Genomic DNA, 17975 nt, shown 5'->3' with positions numbered 1-17975 from the left:
AACAAAATTAGGAAACACAGAGATTATCGTGCTGACAAATTCTCGCAATTCTAACCAGTAACCATTATTCTTATTTGAGGCCATAAAAGTCACCATTGATATATATTATCATCATGAAACTCAGCACACGTACTGAAAATTTTACATGGCAACGAGACCATATAGATTGGCAGGGCAAAATTTCCATACAAGCTTCAAGAAAATTGTTTTCCTGTCTACCCAAGACATTTCATCAGCATGCGCTGTTTGAACTACGCCAATACAAAACTAACCTCGTTCACGCACGAGTAAAACAAAGAAAAATTCCGAGCACAACGCCAAGTATTAGGGAGAACTGGAAGAGAGCTCTGTGTCTTCGTCTTCACCAGGGATCATGGTGTTAGGGTGCTATCGGAACCGTTGGAGCAGCATGCTAATAAATTCATACGGCGGAACTTTATTGACTGCGGAAGAAGCAAGGCAAAGGAATTCACATTAATTCATAAGCTGTGTACAAATTTTAAATAATCAGCTGCATTTGAAACCTAGGGGGAAATCAAGGAGCATACCATCTCCATAGCTAGCCATTGTAGGTTGGGAAGATAACATCATCTTAGCAAACGCTGTAACGTCATCTAGGGTCAGTTCCTCCATGCACTGAAGAAAATGATCAATGGGTTTCCTGTTGTGATGCAAACAAACAGAAAAAAAACAGGATCGATGAGTTTCTTCTATGAGACAGGCTTGTGAAATATGGTTCGAACCGATGAAGATATGGACTTACCTGCTACCATAAGTCAAAAGCTGCCTCCCTATATCTTCTGCAACAATTACCTGCAGTGCAAAGTTAACAGATGGATATCAAATCCTTTTAAATATACGTGATAACTGACAAGAAATAAAGAATGGTGTGTGGCTCCAAACATACCCTCGATTCAAGATTCATTAGCACGGATGAAATCGTCGAGTTTTTCGCACGTGTCAGCTCAACCTCCGTCACTAAATGCATGCAAAACCAAATCATATTTTTTTAGAACATGCAGCTTCAGTGAAACCTCAGACAGATTTACCGAATAGGGAATGACTCATACCTTGTCCAGGCGTTGCAATAGCGATCAATTCCTGCACCGCGATAACAACAGCCTTTGAAACAAAATCTGGTGGCTGTAGTGTTAAAAATGGACAAGAAATCATATTAAATTTAATAGAAAACGAAAATCCAAGGCCGGTGCCATTACAATATTATAAAATTCAAATAACTATGTTTCATGCTAGAGTTAACTGTTATAAAATGACACACATATTGGTAGCATAGTTTTGCTATGAGAAATCAAAAACAAGTAGACTTTGTAACAGTTAACTCTAGCATATATATATTCACATTTGAGTTTTTTCTTAATTCTATTGCTTGTTTTGCCATCATCACCAGCAGAAAGTCAGTATTTGTAGTAAAGGTCCTGATGCACAACATGCAAAAGCAATAATTAAGCCCACAAAATGACGTTGAAGGATAAACTCACCGTTGTCAAATAGATGCCAAACAGGCCAGTGTTATCATATACATTACTGAATGCTGAAAATGATTGGACGCCGTGATATTTAGTTAGAACTCTCAGGTCTGCAAAGAAACAACAGTGAACTTAGCCTTTTCCTCAAAGCATTCACCCCCTTTGAAACAAGAAATAATTAGACAGCCAGCAGAACTATTCTGAAATGTAAAAAACAGTAACTGAAACAACCACATAGAGTTAGTTTACACCATGGCAACCATACTAGAGATGAACAATTGCAGTGTGTTCGTGACTTACAAAGCCGTGAATGCATCCCTTTTCCAGGACCACCAGAGGAGAATGAGCCGCCACCACCCATTAAGGTCTTCAAAATATTATTGTTGTTGCGCATGAACATTCAGGAATTAACAATTAGAATGTGAAGATGCGGATGTCAAACTAGACTAGATCATTACTATCAAATACCAACCCTTTGCTATACCTGTATGACGGTCATAATTGTAGCCTCTCTCTCTTTAAGCCAGCCGCCTGGCACTTCAAAAGCCAACGCGACATGTGTCATCTGCAGGCAAAGAGATGAGTAAAATTTCAAGGTAGAACATAAGGAAGTCTCAAAACTCAAAATGGAATACTCGATTAGAAAGAATATTACATCTGATTCTGCTTTGTATCTGAAATCACCACCTGTGTACGTAGACTTTGGTGTTTCCATAGGGGACCCCTTGTGCCAATCAGACAACAAAGGTTCTGCGACATCTAACAACTGTTGATGATCAACACCTGACGCTGCTAGAACCACACGATCAGCAGTGAAGTTTTCCTGTTATAGAAATAGCAATGCTTCATGTTTTTTGAATAAAACATATTCATTGCATTGTAGAGAATATCAAAACAACCATACGGTGAGAACAGCATAGCCGAAACTGTTGCTCCTACAAACAATCATGATCCATGGATTGAAAATAAAGTTGTAAGACTAGAACAACCCTGATAACAAAATCTCTCATAGTTGCTGGCACTGGATCAGCCGCATACAAATCAATTCTAGTATATTAATTATGCGGTTAAATAGAACTACTTCTATATTTGGGCGCTGCCAACAGAATAAATTGTTAATATCTAGAATTTGCCGCAACTACATCCACAGAAAACTGAAAGTATAGGGAGCAAAACGACCAAAGTGTGCAAGGATGTTCCACAGTGACCAGCGTGCTAATATCATGTAATGCTTTTGAGAAAATGGCCATCCTACCAAAAGTAAGTAAATACGAGCCGCCAAGCAGCAAGCCATGTTCAGGAGGAATGCAGAACTCAAATGTCAGAAGCAGTACATGATAGAACTTCCGAATAATATCGGCATTGATGATCTCAAGAGCCTCCTCGGGAGCTATCAGCGGGTTCGCGAGCGCCCCCTCGTATCCAGCAAGGTTAAGTACTTCCTGAAGGAACTTCTCCGGGTTCTTCTGCACCCCGTGGACCTCTTCTCGGGTAAGGGCCAGCTGACAAGAAACACAGCAATCACCATAATCAGCGCACAACAAGCAAGATATACCCAACCATAAGCTGCTTGATGCATCATCCATGATGTTCCGCACCTGCCTGTCGACTTCGTCCTGGACGAAGAGCGGGTTGCGGACGGAGTCGAGGAGCACCTCGACGGCCTGCGGAATGTAGGCCTTGAGCGTGTCGTAGCTGTAGACCATCTGCTCCCTGGAGGCGGAGGCGCCGATGTTGCCCCCCGTGGCCTCCACCTCCTGCACGATCTGCCGGTGGCTCCGGTGCGCCGTGTCCTTGAACGCCAGCTTCTCCAGCAGGTGCGTGACGCCGGCGGACTCGGGCGACTCGTGGATCGAGCCCGACGCCACGAACACCCCCACGCACGCCGTGGGACCCTGACAAACCACCCCCCACGGAGGCGTCAGCGGAGAGCGACGACGCAGCAGCAGCAGCAGAGGACGCTATGAACTCATCAGAAGGAGGGAAGGGGGCTGGTACCGGGACGTCCTCGGAGGCGACGCGGACGCCGTTGGGGAGCGTGGTGACGCGGGTGGGGAGGCGGGGGAGCTGGTCGGGGAGGCAGGGCGGGAGGTCGAGCCCCGGCAGCGGGTGCAGGAGCGAGGTCGAGCGCGCGGCGGAGGCTGCGCCGGAGAGCCGCCGCGTCATCGTCGGCAGCGGCGGCACTCTTGGGACCTCGCCGCGCCCCAGCGGCCGGGACGCCTCGCACAGCTGCAATTAACGCAATCCATCCCGGCGACCGTGAGGCAGGCAGCAGGGCGACTAAATACAAGCAGGCGAGAGAGGCGGGCGAGTGGCGGGCTCACCTTGCGGAGCAGGCGGGCGGAGGAGCGGAGCCGGAGCATCGCGGCGGCGGGGCCGGTGGTGCTGGTGGAGGGAGCCGCCGGCGAGGAGGAGGGGGGAGAAGCTGCCGTGGAGGAGGGGAAGGGGAAGGGGAAAGGAATAGTTCGGCTCGGTCTGCTGGGCCGCAGGTAGGGTTTTTTTGGTGCCCGAACCGGGCCGTCGTCCACTGGAGGCCCGGCAGAATGAGCCCAAGAGGAGTTCTCGGCCCTTCCTCTTCGTCTAGTTTTTTCCTTTTTTTTTTCTGCCTTATCCTCGGAGAGCAGGAAAAGGCCACGGCCACGAGCCGCTGCTGCTGCTTCCCTCTCTCCTCTGTTTTTCTCTCTGGCTCTCATGGAGGCCTCCGTGCTCAAGCCGTCGGTGCTGCTCCCTCCGGCGAGGGGAGCGCCCTCCACGGCGCGGGGGCGGGAGCGGGGCTGCGTCGTCGCCGGCGCCGGCAGCAAGGTCGGACGGTTGGTTCTTGGTTGCTTACTGTCCATGGAGAACGAGCGCCATCCATCTCTCTCTCACGCTGCTTCTTTTTCATTTCATGTCCAATCGAGCAGAGACTCGAGACACGGCGGCCGGAAGGGAGCAGCAGCGACGGCGCGCCCAGGAGCGAGCCGGCCAGAGGATTCCACGGGCACGTCCTATCCCTGACGGCAACGGCAGCGGCGGCCATGAGCAGCAGCGCCGCCGCCATGCCGTGCCACGCCGCGACCGCCCCGGCGGCGCACGGGCCACCGCTCTCCTACTACTACAGGGCGGCGATGGTGGTGGGGGAACTGGACCCGGCGACGGCGAAGGTGGTGATCGGGGTGGCGGGGCCGGCGCTGTCGGCGGTGGGGTTCCTGTTCGTGGCGCGGATCGTCATGTCGTGGTACCCGAGGCTGCCGGTCACCAAGTTCCCCTACGTGGTGGCGTACGCGCCCACGGAGCCCATCCTGGCCGCCACCCGCCGGGTGATCCCGCCGCTGGGCGGCGTCGACGTGACGCCGGTGGTCTGGTTCGGCCTCGTCAGCTTCCTCAGCGAGATCCTCGTCGGGCCCCAGGGCCTCCTCGTCCTCCTCTCCCAGCAGCAAGTCTCCCCCTCCCCATAGTAGCCTCCTCTTCAGCTTACCCCAAAATACCTTCTTCTTTCTTTCCTCCATCTAATATATGAGCGAGCTTATAATCATGGGCGCGGATGAGTTTTCGACATTCGAAATTTTGCCAAAATTTGTCAAAAACAGTTCAGTTCCCGACCCCGAAAACATACAAGTCCGAGTCTAGGACAAAACTTGCATATTCATACTCAACTGTAATGAACTCGGTACAAAATCGACGCAGCAAGTGCCCCCAAACAGAAGAGAGATCCGGAACCAGCAGGCGACTCGGTCGACGCAGAACTAAATGCAAGACAAAGGGCAGCATCAGGGAGATGAATTTTGAACTAGTTGATATTTACAAAGGGCACGCTTCGCGCCACCCAGTGTTTATACAAATAATTTGCTACATGTCGCCGCCGGTCGATTCCGGCGGCAAATCTGATCTCTGTGTATTCTGTATGAGAACATGATTATATATATATATATACCATGTTATCCTGTTTGGAAAGAATAGGAATTTCCCTTCTACAACCCCTGTATATTGTTCTGCTCTATCTCCAATAATAGGCTGCTGCTTCTATTTCAGGCAGCAAGGTGACTATTTGTACTGTATGTAAGTCAGTATACAGCTGAGAGTAACTAAAGCCCATCAAAAATTAAGGCGACGGCAACGGCTAGTGGTTGATTGCGCACAGCTCCCACTTCCCTTCGCCGTCGATGAGCTTCAGTTCCAACGAATGGAAGGGTATCAGAGCTGGCCTCTGTAAAACAAATAGGCGAGAGACGTCAGCATCACAGAGTTTCACACTCGGAAAGACGCAACCACGAGGGGTTGCGTTAACTTCCAGAGGCTCGAGGGGATAAATTGATGAATAAAGTACTTACTTGGGAGGAAGTGACCACAGTTATACCCATGTCAGTTGCTAGCCTGTACAAATGCTCCTCGACGTCGACACTTGTGGCACTGCGGTGAGTATACAAAATTTTTAAGTACAATGACTGATAAACGAAAGGGAAATGGGAGTACAAAATATATTGCCATTCAACACGTACTTGGTGCACTCGTCGAGGATACCAAACTTAGGAGAGTGAAAGAACAGACGGGCCTGGAAAGAAAGCAGTCATTCTCAGTTACTACACAGTTTTGTTCGCAAAAAGGTATAGAGATAGATTAAAACAAACTGCGAGTATTAACCACTGACCATGCCTAGCCTCTGCTGTTCTCCCAAGGACAAAATGTCTTCCCAGTTGGGAGTAGCATCCCAACCTTCTCTTTCGAGAAGATAGACCAAGCGAACATTCTCCAGAATTGTCCTCAGGTGATCGTCCAGCGACGTAGACCTGTCACCTACATGGCCAAGGTTTATGGTGTCATGTCACTACAAATTAATATGAACCTTGCTCATGACAATACAGGGGAAGTTCAACACATAATAAAAGTTTGTTACAAACACCATTAACTAGCACAAGCCACTTCAGATTTTAGTAGAGGAGATTTTATAAACGTGTGTTTCGCAGGTTAGAATACAGAGGCTGAATTCGACAGCTAGATGCTTGCCTTTGCAGAGTTAGGTAGAACTTACCCGTTTTGGCCATCTTCAACTCTGCCTCCTCACGTGAGAGAGGATATATGATCTGATCCCTCAAGGTTCCAAGGCAAGTATATGGGCGCTGAGGAACGTGAAATATCCCTTCAGATGGCACGGTGAGCCTTCCAGAAGCTACAGGCCACAAACTTTGGAGCACCCTAAAAATGGAACTCTTGCCACTGCCGTTTGGACCTTCAGAAGACATAATCACATGTATTAGAGAAACAATGTTGACATGGTGCTAAATAAAGCCAAGCAGAAGCGGTCAGATGACATACCAGTGACAAGAAGGCTTTTTCCTTGAGACACATCACAAGACAATTGGCTAGCCAATAGCTTTTGCGATGGGGTCACAATATCCACATTACGGAAGGAAATAGTTTCTTCAGATGGCACACTGATAACATTTGAGGGCATGACAGCATCTAGAAAAACAATGGCGTCATATTCAGGTACAATTCATAGCATACAAGATGCCAAAAGGCTAAAACCTTTTAACTTCGATAACGTCATCAACTGAGTATGAACATAACAATTCAGCAGCTTATAAGTTTGATGAACTAATTTCAGTTGTGGTCAAGGTGGTCAACAATATCATATGATTACTACCAAGGTTTCTACAATCAGTAATGGTGGTACCTCTTAACCAGTTATGGACAGTTAACTATTTTACAGAACAGCAGATGTTGCACTAAAGAATATTGAGTAGCCAAATGCCCAGATTTGCCAACTAAAGCTGACAGTTTTTCGCAGTGTCTAGAGAAATTCCAGTACACACAGTGATTTTCAATTTTTCCTCCACTCAAGAATTTGTTGTATCAAAAATTACAGTGATGACATTACATATTTGGACAAAGTTGCAAAAATAAGAAGGTTGACTATTATGATACTAGACTGAACATGCTCACATGAAATTTTATCATATGGGCGGTTAGTGTTCATAATTTCAGTTCAAGAGCTTGTAGCAGGTTGCACAATGGTTGACAAAAATAGGAGTTATGCTGCTGATATGCAATATCATCTTATATTCAAATGACATAGATTTCTGACTCAAGCATATGAGGCACTCGAGTTTGCTGCGGACTCAAACTTACTGCTTTGAGATGCCTTTAGAAGCTCCTCGAGTTCAAATATCCTATTGACACCACCAGAAAGTTCAAGGAATTTCTTATGCAACTCGAGAATGTCACCAAAAGCTATGAAACTTTGTGACACTACAGATGCCAGGAACCGCAGGGCATGTGCTAACTCTCCTGAAATTTCAAAATGAGAACATATTGTAAAACTGTATGCAAAATAATATCGATAAAATGGGTCGGTTTCAAGATTTACCAACCTTGCGTTGAAGTCAAAGCTCGGTCCCCCTTGTGTTCCAAAGCATATAACAGGCTTAATCCCCATGTCACATTGTGAGGCAGCTGCTTTGTCACGAAATCGTCGAAAATACCATAAAGCCATCTTTTCCTCAAAAGAATCTTCGAGTGGTTAAGCAAAGTTGCGAACTTAGCTTCAACCATCTGATTTATAAGAAAATAATGACAATGTAAGGCCATATAATTTTACAAACAGATCATATGCCAGATGTGCAGATGAAGCTACATGACCTGTGTTTTCATCTCTTTTTTTTCAATTATTTAGCATTTCGATTGAAATTCAGAATAAGGATTACAGTGTAGCACAATAAATAGAAAATTTAACATGATATTCACAAGAATCAGAATACATAAAATGCATCTTGAGGAGCCCCTTCAAGTGGTAGGAATAACTCACAGCTCTTTCCCTTGATCCACCACCAAAGAAAGCAATTGACTCAGCATGTGTCCGCAGTCTTGAGTGCATGAACCTTGAACAACAAATGTTAGAAGGTCAATACTGGAAGTTCATCATGCTATAAGAAAACCAAATACACAAATACCCAACAAACTATATCACTAACCTGAAAGAACTTTCAAGTTCTTGTTCTTGGTTTGAAAGATCACCGAAATCAGGGGAAACGGCTCTTAGAAAACCAAGCCCTAGCAACATGTATGCGTACAAAATAGCAACTCCTCTTCTCCCAGATAAAAGTTTCATTCTCCATGTAAACCTGGAGAATAGCAGTAGCTTATGAAAGCCTGATTAACCAAAGAACACCTGAGCAACACATGAGGCCACAAAAAACTCACCAAAGAATGTCAACTGATGGTTTCACCATTCCAGTTACTAAGCCAGCAAGATCATTGGTCAACTTCTCCACATCACGTGTTATTCTTTGGTCTGCATCAATCTCCATGCCTGTCATGTTGAATACCTGGAAAAGAAAGGTCAAACTGCTCAGCTTTTATGCAAACAGAAATATTGTCATGACAGAACAATGCTAGCAACGGTTAAAAGGGGAAAATACTGCTGCAAAATGGAACCGAATGACTTGCAAATTACACATCTGTTAAGGCAATTTACCTTGTAAAAAGCATTTCTTTTCAAATAATACGCAAGTAGATGGTTGGTCATGCGAATTCGCCATCCAAGAGCAATCTTTGAAGTAAGGTGTCTGTAAAGAAAACACTTGATCAGGTCATGGAACCAATTATGAACAATCAACTGCCACTCTGAAAATAGTTAAATGCACACAACCATGAAATAGTACTTTCATTCTTGTGGCGAAGACCACATGAGGTAACATACAGTAATGCTCAGATAAAACAATTGAATAGATAGTAAATATTTATAAAAAAATGTGTGGGTGCTTCGCTAAATGAAAATGCCGTGACAAGCAGCCAAGCACTGCATCAAATCTCCCTGAGAACCAACTTCAAAATAGCAGAACCAAAAGTCCAAACCTACCTCAGTGATGGTGCCACAATTGAATTTGCTGCACTTTGCATTACACTGGTCCCGATCAGTCGAATGAAGGCAGCCTTGTCCTGCTCCAGGACATACTTAACACTAGTCCCTGTCAAGACGTGCAACATGTTACAAAAATGGTACACCAGCCAGCTCCAGTTCTTGTTGTAAAGGAAAGCACACAAGGAGCCAACCATTCAGTGAAGCTATACGATCAGATATCCAAGTCCGAGAAAGTACGAGTACTGCAACTGCAAGCAATTGCGCTCCTTGCTTATCAATGATTTTAGGAACCTGGCAAGCATTCAAGAATATCATTAGAATTAACTATCTAATAAAAAACATTAATCGACTAGGAAATTTAAATGTGTACCAGTATTTTAGACATTGCAGCAACTCTAACAGGCAAAGGTCTCGGCGAGCACTGCAATTGTGGGATCAGATGTGGCTGTTCTGTGGATTCTATTTCCATATTGGGTGAAGTAGCTATGACCTGTGTTGAATAAGAATGTTCCTTGGGGCCCGATAACGTATTTTCCTGGTAATGAAATGTGTTAAAGAGTGACACAACGAAGACCAACAGTAGCAGAACAGACTATGAAATCATAACTACCTTTGTATTAGCACTAAAAGCTCTTTGAACAGCAAGTGCATCAGATTTACGGTCAGTTTCTGATGACTTCAATGCATCAAACTCCGATTCAGTAGGAAGGAAGGAACCATTTCTACAAAAACAAGAGGTTCACACAAAGTTCAGCCTTCTAGAGACAACACGTCAAAACAAGAAAAGAAAAAGGGAAAAGAATCATGAATGTAACCTGTTATCTTGAACTTTCCACCCTCCTTCACCATCCAAGGACAAAACGACATCATGAAAAGCAACTAATGCTGGCCGGTGAGATATTGTTATGCATGACGTGCCCATTGCTCGGACCCTATTGCAGAAACGTTCTTCCATATCAGTCGTCACAGCACTAGTACACTCATCCAGGATGGCAAACTTGGGCTTATGGTAGAACAATCTGGCCATTCCCAATCTCTGTTGCTCACCAAGAGACAACTCATCACCCCAGTTCACTTCCTTGTCGAGAGGGTAACGTTCTAGCAAGTATTCTAAATCAACCTGCAAAAGAAAAGGACAACACTAAGGATCTCCAGAAAGGTTCATTAAATAATTGTTAAGAAGAAAGAGGCACACAAACAAAATGAAGGGGGTATAGCTGAACAGGCCAGTGTATTGGTCTGGGTATAATTACATTCTTTAGAAGATCCACCATACCACCATAGCTAAGTGGTTCGGTTTCCTGATCTGCTGTAAGTGGATAGATTAACTGGTCGCGAAGTGTTCCGACAGCTGTATATGGTCGCTGGGGGACATAAAAGATTTCCTTGTTAAGATTAGAACCAACACCAGGTTTGACAATGTGGCCAGATACAAGTGGCCACAGACCCCCAAGAACACGGAAAAGAGAGCTTTTTCCACTACCGTTAGGACCTGAAATAACAGCAAAGACACAGAAAGATTAATTTCCCGTGCCTGGAATTTTCATGTAAAAGTGGCAGAAAAGACAGGGAAGACATAAATATAGCATCAGGCATACACATAAATATCAAGGGTCTCTAATAGAGAGATTGAGACATCACCCTACCAAGTTCAAGCACACAAACTTTGAGGCAGTTATCAAGATAAGGCTGGTCAATAAATGATGGCTAAGCCAACAAAACAGTTAAGATGATCTGTCTAAGGTTGACAACCAGACAAATAACTGGACCACAAAGAAGAACAATTTAAACTGTGATCCCTACACAAATCAAAATCAAGCACCTACAGGTCAAAGCACTGGTTTTAAGAGTTCTTTTCAAGTGAAAGAGAGGTGATTTTAGGCAAAGTTCTATAATCAGCTTCTAACTCACACCAACCTGTCTGAAGGGAATATGTTGACTAATGGTAATGAGGAAATGTCAACAAAAGCAGACAAATCCTACTTTAAACTCACAACTATCAAATGCACGAAAGAGGTTTATGGATACCGTGTATGGAAGAAGGAACAATCAAATTACTATAATTTCTTCTAGTATGAAGGTGTAAACATTCAATCCATTCAATTTCATTGCAGCCATGGCTCAGAACCAGATCTAGGGGAGCAAATATATAGAGAGGTTACAGCTTACCAGTGATCAAAAGATTAGAACCCGACTCCACCCTGAGAGTTAAATCATCAACCAAGACATTCCCAGAGGGTGTCACCACCTGTAACGAACTTCTATTTATATCTTGGTATTGAACAGATAAAATAATCAGCATAGTACTCCCACCATCATAATTACCTTAACACCTGAAAATTCTATATAGTTTGCCTCACTAATATAATTTTTGGCAGAAGAATTTCGGTTCATTGATCTGTCGCGAACCCCAGACAGCTCACGTGAAACATCCAGTAACTCATGAATACGGTCTGCGTAGCCACTGTCAATCAGAGCCCACAGTTATCAGCATAAGAGACAAAAAAAAATCAGAAGTTATGTATAATAGAAATGCATGAAGTAATAAAATGGCTGGGTGGAACTTAAATCTAACTCAACGGAACACAGATCTTAAGTTACACAGTTTAAAAGTAATAAAATGTACCAGAGGTCCTAAAAGTATTTCGGGCATAATAGTGTTGAGAAACATAAACACAATACCAATGTACTCCCTCTGTAAACTAATATAAGAGCGTTTAGATCACTACTTTAGTATTCTAAACGCTCTTATATTAGTTTACGGAGGAAGTAATTCTTAGAAGCCAGAAGTTAATACGTTTAGATTCAATTCCGCAACCACTTAAAGGGGGCCTAAAGACCAACTCCGGATAGCAGAGTACCAGAGAGATTCGTACTTGATGAAGCATGGTGGATGAAATCTCTAGATATCTCCATTAGATAAACAAACATGTGCTTAAGGGTAAAAATATCCAAGAAATACGAGTCAAATGATGTCAGAAGGATTATAAAGTACTGTGACCAAATCTTCAATGGAAGCCATGAACAGTATGTACATGCAAACATTATATGTTTAGCAACTATGGGACTACAGCAATTTACAGCAATAAACTTGATAAAAAAGTTGAATATATTCTATCAAATCTCTACTTGACATATAGGTACCTTCACAAGAGATGTAAGGGATGGTGCATTTACCTGAGAAGATTTAAACGTCTTGAACTGGTAGAAAGGGTGCCAAGGGACTGGAATAATGATATTATCACACTTGTGTGATATCGAAGATTGCTCAACATCTCTGCCCGTCCTAAAGTAGATGTATCAGGCTTAAGATCTCCCGCAAAGAAAGGTTCGACAATCAAGATAACTCCCACTGTGGCACCAAGATACTTCAGAAGAAAATCCTGAATCATGCCAAACCACCAGTTCTCATGAAGAACAACATTAACGTGCCGCACAAGAGCCTGGAACCGCTGCATAATGTGTGATTCTTCTCTGTTCTCACCACCATAAAATGCCACGCTCTCAGCATGAGTTCTCAGTCGTGAATGAACCTGGCGATATTCCCCTTCTAGTTGTTGTTCCATGGCTTTCAACTTCCCAAAAGAAGGAGAAAATTTTCTAATTGTGCCACCAGCACCAAGTACATATGCCTGAAAGCAATTACCTATTAGCATTGTATCTAATTAAGCAGCATCAGTTATCATAATATTATTACAGTATACACAAACATTAAGGCAGCATAGTGTCCTCCGAATAGAGGAGCATTTGTCTTTGACCATAAGAATTTCCACATCATGCTACAAATCAATAAGGGTAAACAGTCATTTATGTAGAAATATTTTTACCAGAATCCAGAGAACATATTTCGGACTTGCATAAGAGCAGATGCGCCAGATGTATATTAACCCATCTGCAACTGCAATCAGATCATCTTGTACAAGGTCACTTAGCCCTGCGCAGAACTTAGGAATATCACTAGCAATCCTTTGCTCTGGGTTTGAAATCCGATGATCTACATGTGAGATCTTGTAGTAAACCATATTCTGGACAAAAATAGGAAAAAATCAATGAGGAGTTGCAGTGAATATGTGGTTCAAAGCAGGAAAAGTTCGGCAATTGACCAAACTATCAACTAATTAAGTTATCTGAATTTCACATGATAATCTCTAGGATAAGAGGTAATGAACAGCTGTGGTAAGTACACAGAACACTTAATGTGCATTGCAGCAAAAAGAACTGGCTTCACTTAAGTCTATCTCTATGGATTAAGTGAGTTGAGATGGATAGCCTCAGAATACTTCAACACTACATTATTTTTGCATGACCAGGTATCATGGCCATAAAAATATTTGTGTTCTTTCAGCTGTTGTGTGTAGCACAAGTTGTTGGATGCAATTCTTGGACCTAATAATAATTCACAAATAATGCTCCACAAAGTCTACCAACTATATCGGTTCATCTCAGAGGATAACACAGACTTTCAGTGCATAACTGGGAACTGAAGAAGTGAAAAAAAATGTGAAGGTGTTAAATAGAAAGGATATTTCAACTTCATAACCCAATATACCTACCTCAAAGTAATCAGCATGGATGAGATCCGTCAAAATTTTCTTGAAGCGCAAGCTTAAGGATCCTGTCAAGTACTTTGAGGTCTGATATACCGTGGACTGGAGAAAGCATAATAGAAGATTTTCAATGATTAGGCGTGTGAAGGTCGGAACACGCCGAAGAAACGCGGATTTGAACAAATACCCTTGAACTTTTGCTAATCTGTGACCAATGGCTGTACGTAACACCTGCAGAAAGTACATTGGTTAAAAAGGTTCTACATGACTGAACTCCGGTACAGCTTATCATAAATAGCCAGCAACTAAGTCAGCAACCCAGTAAGAATGTAAGATACCACAAAAAAATGGAACTAGCACTTATGGACCATACAAATTCTGACAGTCAGAAAAGCACCATCAGTATGTCAAACAAATGAAACAGGCAGAATGGAGAGATTTGTAGCACTTACTGCTGTTAACATCAAGCCAAGAAGGTAATTCGTTCCGCTTGGGCCAATCTTCTTGAGCAAAATAGCAGCCAGGAAATGTAAGGATTTCAATAAATTTTTCTTTTTCCTTGGTTTAACCACTTTACCGTCAACACCATTTTGACTAATGTTCTCTTTACTCCTGCTATGTACATTTCCATCATTAGAATGATTTTCTTCCCGATGTTTCCGCCGTCGACCTGACTGCGCATATGCTAAAGTACCACCAGCAAGTAGTGCGCCAGAAACAACTGCAAGCGTCCTCCTGAATGTAGTTTGAAAGAAGAAGCATAAGAACAGAACTAACAAGAGATTAACCAAATTCTATATAAAAAATGTGTTGTGATCAGCACACCTTCTCGAAGAAAAAAGGTTCCGTCCATGCTCCGTAAGTTGCAATAACTGAAGAGATGACATTGTTGCTAGATTGCCCTCTCCAAACAGATATAGACAGCTAGCAAAAACAGAGGGCTAAGTTGTATGGAAAGCCTTTTGACGATCAACAAAACACAAACGTCGCCAAGCAAGGGCACCGCCTGTCACAATACAGCACCGTTGTGTCCAAGTTGAACCTGCGGACGTTCAACAGATGACTAGTATTATTCATTGCAAATATACTTGTTAGGAAAATGCGAAGAGAACTTGACAACCAGGAAGATCTAAATAGCCCGTAAAGCTAGCTAACTGTTAGCAATGCATCAAGCACAAGACGCACACAATCGAATTTTGGGAGCGAAACAAGTGCGTTCTGCCTGCATCAGCAAGCAACAGGGTAATGTGAGCTGAGCTATATCTATCCCCTGCCCTCGACCATAAAGGTTTTTTTCTAAGGAGGCGCATGGCTGCATTCTGATGACCATCAGCCCATGTCCACTGGCGAGAGGATAAACTGAATTCTATAAACCCAGTACACGTACACAGCCCCATTATAGCAACTGAGCGCCCTGCAAATTCCCCTGCTCCTCACTTGTTAGGAGAAGCCAATACAATGCCGCAGTTACCATCACAAGCCCCACGAATAAACCAACCGGTGGTCAACGGCAGTAGACAGGTCCACTCCACTTGCAGCTCGCCCAACCTCCAAATCTGCCCTCTTCACAACAGTTGACAAATCCGTAGCTGTCGGGGCAGAGGAAGCAGCGCGGCAGAGGAGCAATGGCGCGGAGGCACCCTCCCTCCCACCTACCATCTATCTACCGTATGTGTGTATCCCACCAAACTGCCTTCATACCACTACAACAGGACATTGGACCACCACCGGGGTCATGAAATCCGCTGCCCCTTGGATCTGAGCTGCAGGGTCGCCATTAAGTGAACTCGGCCGCACTCGCATATCCCAGGCCCCAAGTGCAGTACAGTACGTATTACTGGCGCGACCACGCGGTAAGCAGGTAATTGAAGTGGTCAGTGGAGTGAGCAACTGACGAGAATTCTCGATGGGAATTAGCAGTAGTACTAGAGTCCATCCATCGTGTGTGGCGGTTACTGGGAGCAGAGCAATGGCGCCCGAACCCGCCCCGCCCCGCTGTTCGCATCAGGGCGCGAGGCGCGCGCGGAGGAGAAGCAACCGAGGAAGCGGGCGAGCAAGCAAAGCGGCGCACGCAAGCGCGGGCGGGCGGGCGGGCGAGACCCCCCGAGACCACACGCGACCTTCCCGAGTAACCAGCCAAGTGATCGAAACCGGCGCCGGCCCGGTGGCGGAGACGGGCGGGGTAGGGGAGAGGGCGACTGACCTGGGCGCCTGGACTGGCGTGAGCCGCCTCGCCCGATCGCGGGATCGGCGCGCGCGGAGACGGGGAGTCCGGGAGGGATGGTGGGAGCGAGGCCGCGGCGGGCGGCGGGCGGCGACGAGGAGCGGCTAGTGGAGATGGAATCGAGCCGAGGGATAGATAAATAAAAGGACGGCGACGGCGAGGGGAGGAGGAATCGGGAGGGGGGATGGTGTGCGGTGTGGACAACAAACCGGGCGGTCGCGGTCTCCGTCCGTCGCCTCTCCCCACCTCCCTTCCTCGGTCTGGTCTCTCCCCTGCCCTGCCCTCGTCACCAGCCAAGCAAGTTGCGTGATGGATTACACCTTTTTTTAAAATTAAAATAAGTTTTTTTTTGAGACAATAAAATTAAAATAAGTGTTCCTGTTAATCAGGGGGCGGGCGTGCGTGCGCCACGCGTGGTCAACGGCCGGGATCCCGCGGCGGAGGGGGCGATCGACGGCCCGCGTGGAGCCCCGGCGGCCTCGGGCGCGTCGGCATCACGATTTTTTTTCGGGGGAGAGACAAGCGATGAGACGGACGACGTCGGGAGCCGTACCCGTTGCATCCGTCCGGCTGGCACCAACCAACCAAGTCTTGTTCTTTCGGGTTGGTTTCTGGTTAGGATGAGTTTAAATAATACGGAAGGGAATAGCGTACGCGCGTGCGGGGACATGCCCGGTTTCCGTTTGTTTCCCAGGCTTTTCGCGTGCGGTGCAGCGCCTTTTCTGAAAATGAAACAACAAGATTGAAACCAGCATCGTCGAGGTGTCACGAGCCTTCTGACAAACCTCGTCCCGCCAAACTTTCACCGAGGGCACAATTCTCTGATCTCTCACTGTGTGCCGGTACTGCAAGGGGAGGCGAGCCGCCGTCTCTTGAGCTTGCTTGCAGAGAGGGCAAATGATCTAGGGTAGATGCCCTCTAGGGCCCAAACTTCACGAATTGCAGGGCGGAAGGGTTTAGTTCTACGAGGCCCTTTGTCGTTGGCAAGGAGCAACGAGAAATGATCAGAGAGGGGTGAGGCAAGGCATGGAGAGTTACCAAAGGAACAGCAACTATGTTTTCCTTAATTATTTGAAGAACATGTACGACGTGGAGTCCCATAGCCTCCCCGGCCCCCCAGGGGCGTGGACGGATCAGATGTGCATTGTATAGTGTTCTTCTCGCTTTCATTTTCATATTTTCAAAACAAAATACAGATGCTATCGGTTACGAATGCGGAGTGGGTGTTACTCAAATAAGGATACATATCAGATGTTTACTTGATTCTGAATGGATACAAATAACATGTTAGTCAAGGAAAACAAGTCAATGGCTATGTGCCACAAAATGATCAATTTGCGACATACAATAAGACAATGGTAGATAGGGTTATGAACAAATACTACTATAATGCTTAATATTTTTTAAGTCTAGTCACAAAAAATAAAATCTGACTACTTATTAGGCTATTACGTTGGATAATTGGCATATTAAGGCTAGAATTGCTTAAATTAGCTCGTGTACTTTATTTGTGTACATATATATCCACTCCCATACCCACATGGGTCAAAATCCCGTAGCATGTTCGTATTTGTATAATCAAACACATTAAGCATCGCGCAAGGGGCGAGCGCCGGTGGTGTCCACGTAGATTTTACTGTGCTCAGGTGTTTCACCACGTTATTAATGAAAGAAAGAAAAAACAAGAGGAGAAACGTCTTCGTCTCGTTTCCTTCCCTTCGAAGGAACTCCACACGCAGTCGTCCACTCCACGCCTTTCCTCGACCCAAGCACGCCGCCTCCTTCTTTCCCCATCCCAGCCCCCTCCCCCTCTCTGTGGCCTCGTCTCTTCCCCTTTCTCTTCTCAATCCGGATCCATGGAGGTGGCCGGCAGGGAC

General features: G+C 45.1%; 2 protein-coding genes across 2 annotated transcripts; one reads left to right on the top strand and one right to left on the bottom strand.

Moving 5' to 3' along the window:
• Positions 1–83: 83 nt before the first annotated feature.
• Positions 84–16375, bottom strand: LOC123068063 (ABC transporter D family member 1). The gene is made up of 39 exons (XM_044490567.1): positions 16078–16375; positions 14700–14916; positions 14327–14609; positions 13881–14105; positions 13155–13352; positions 12505–12959; positions 11653–11791; positions 11497–11575; positions 10581–10819; positions 10143–10447; positions 9938–10049; positions 9698–9862; positions 9519–9618; positions 9325–9433; positions 8941–9031; positions 8667–8791; positions 8438–8587; positions 8272–8344; positions 7838–8018; positions 7596–7754; positions 6780–6926; positions 6496–6693; positions 6115–6260; positions 5966–6018; positions 5798–5876; positions 5588–5673; positions 3812–4316; positions 3486–3716; positions 3086–3382; positions 2822–2989; positions 2143–2310; positions 1972–2052; positions 1788–1854; positions 1500–1597; positions 1071–1143; positions 908–978; positions 764–813; positions 549–661; positions 84–443 (listed from the first exon to the last, which is right to left on the bottom strand). Exons 2-39 carry the CDS (start codon positions 14759–14761, stop codon positions 388–390), a joined length of 5937 nt encoding a protein of 1978 aa, XP_044346502.1. The 5' UTR covers positions 14762–14916; positions 16078–16375; the 3' UTR covers positions 84–387.
• Positions 4106–5024, top strand: LOC123072748 (uncharacterized). Its single transcript, XM_044496375.1, has 2 exons — positions 4106–4289; positions 4391–5024. Exons 1-2 carry the CDS (start codon positions 4179–4181, stop codon positions 4922–4924), a joined length of 645 nt encoding a protein of 214 aa, XP_044352310.1. The 5' UTR covers positions 4106–4178; the 3' UTR covers positions 4925–5024.
• Positions 16376–17975: the final 1600 nt, after the last annotated feature.

Source organism: Triticum aestivum, chromosome 3B (assembly GCF_018294505.1).
Source record: "Triticum aestivum cultivar Chinese Spring chromosome 3B, IWGSC CS RefSeq v2.1, whole genome shotgun sequence".
In the NCBI taxonomy this organism is placed as follows: domain Eukaryota; kingdom Viridiplantae; phylum Streptophyta; class Magnoliopsida; order Poales; family Poaceae; genus Triticum; species Triticum aestivum.
The sequence above is the reverse complement of the archived record's forward strand: the minus strand, read 5'-3'. Positions and strand labels throughout refer to the sequence as shown.

Bases quoted from the DNA above. Each gene is read 5' to 3' on its own strand.
- LOC123068063 (XM_044490567.1), bottom strand. From the start codon at position 14,761: ATGTCATCTCTTCAGTTATTGCAACTTACGGAGCATGGACGGAACCTT. The intron at 14,106-14,326 runs GTAAGTGCTACA...TACTTTCTGCAG, and splicing joins TTGGCTTGATGTTAACAGCA to GTGTTACGTACAGCCATTGG. The intron at 9,619-9,697 runs GTACACATTTAA...AATGCTTGCCAG, and splicing joins CTGCAATGTCTAAAATACTG to GTTCCTAAAATCATTGATAA.
- LOC123072748 (XM_044496375.1), top strand. From the start codon at position 4,179: ATGGAGGCCTCCGTGCTCAAGCCGTCGGTGCTGCTCCCTCCGGCGAGG. The intron at 4,290-4,390 runs GTCGGACGGTTG...CCAATCGAGCAG, and splicing joins TCGCCGGCGCCGGCAGCAAG to AGACTCGAGACACGGCGGCC.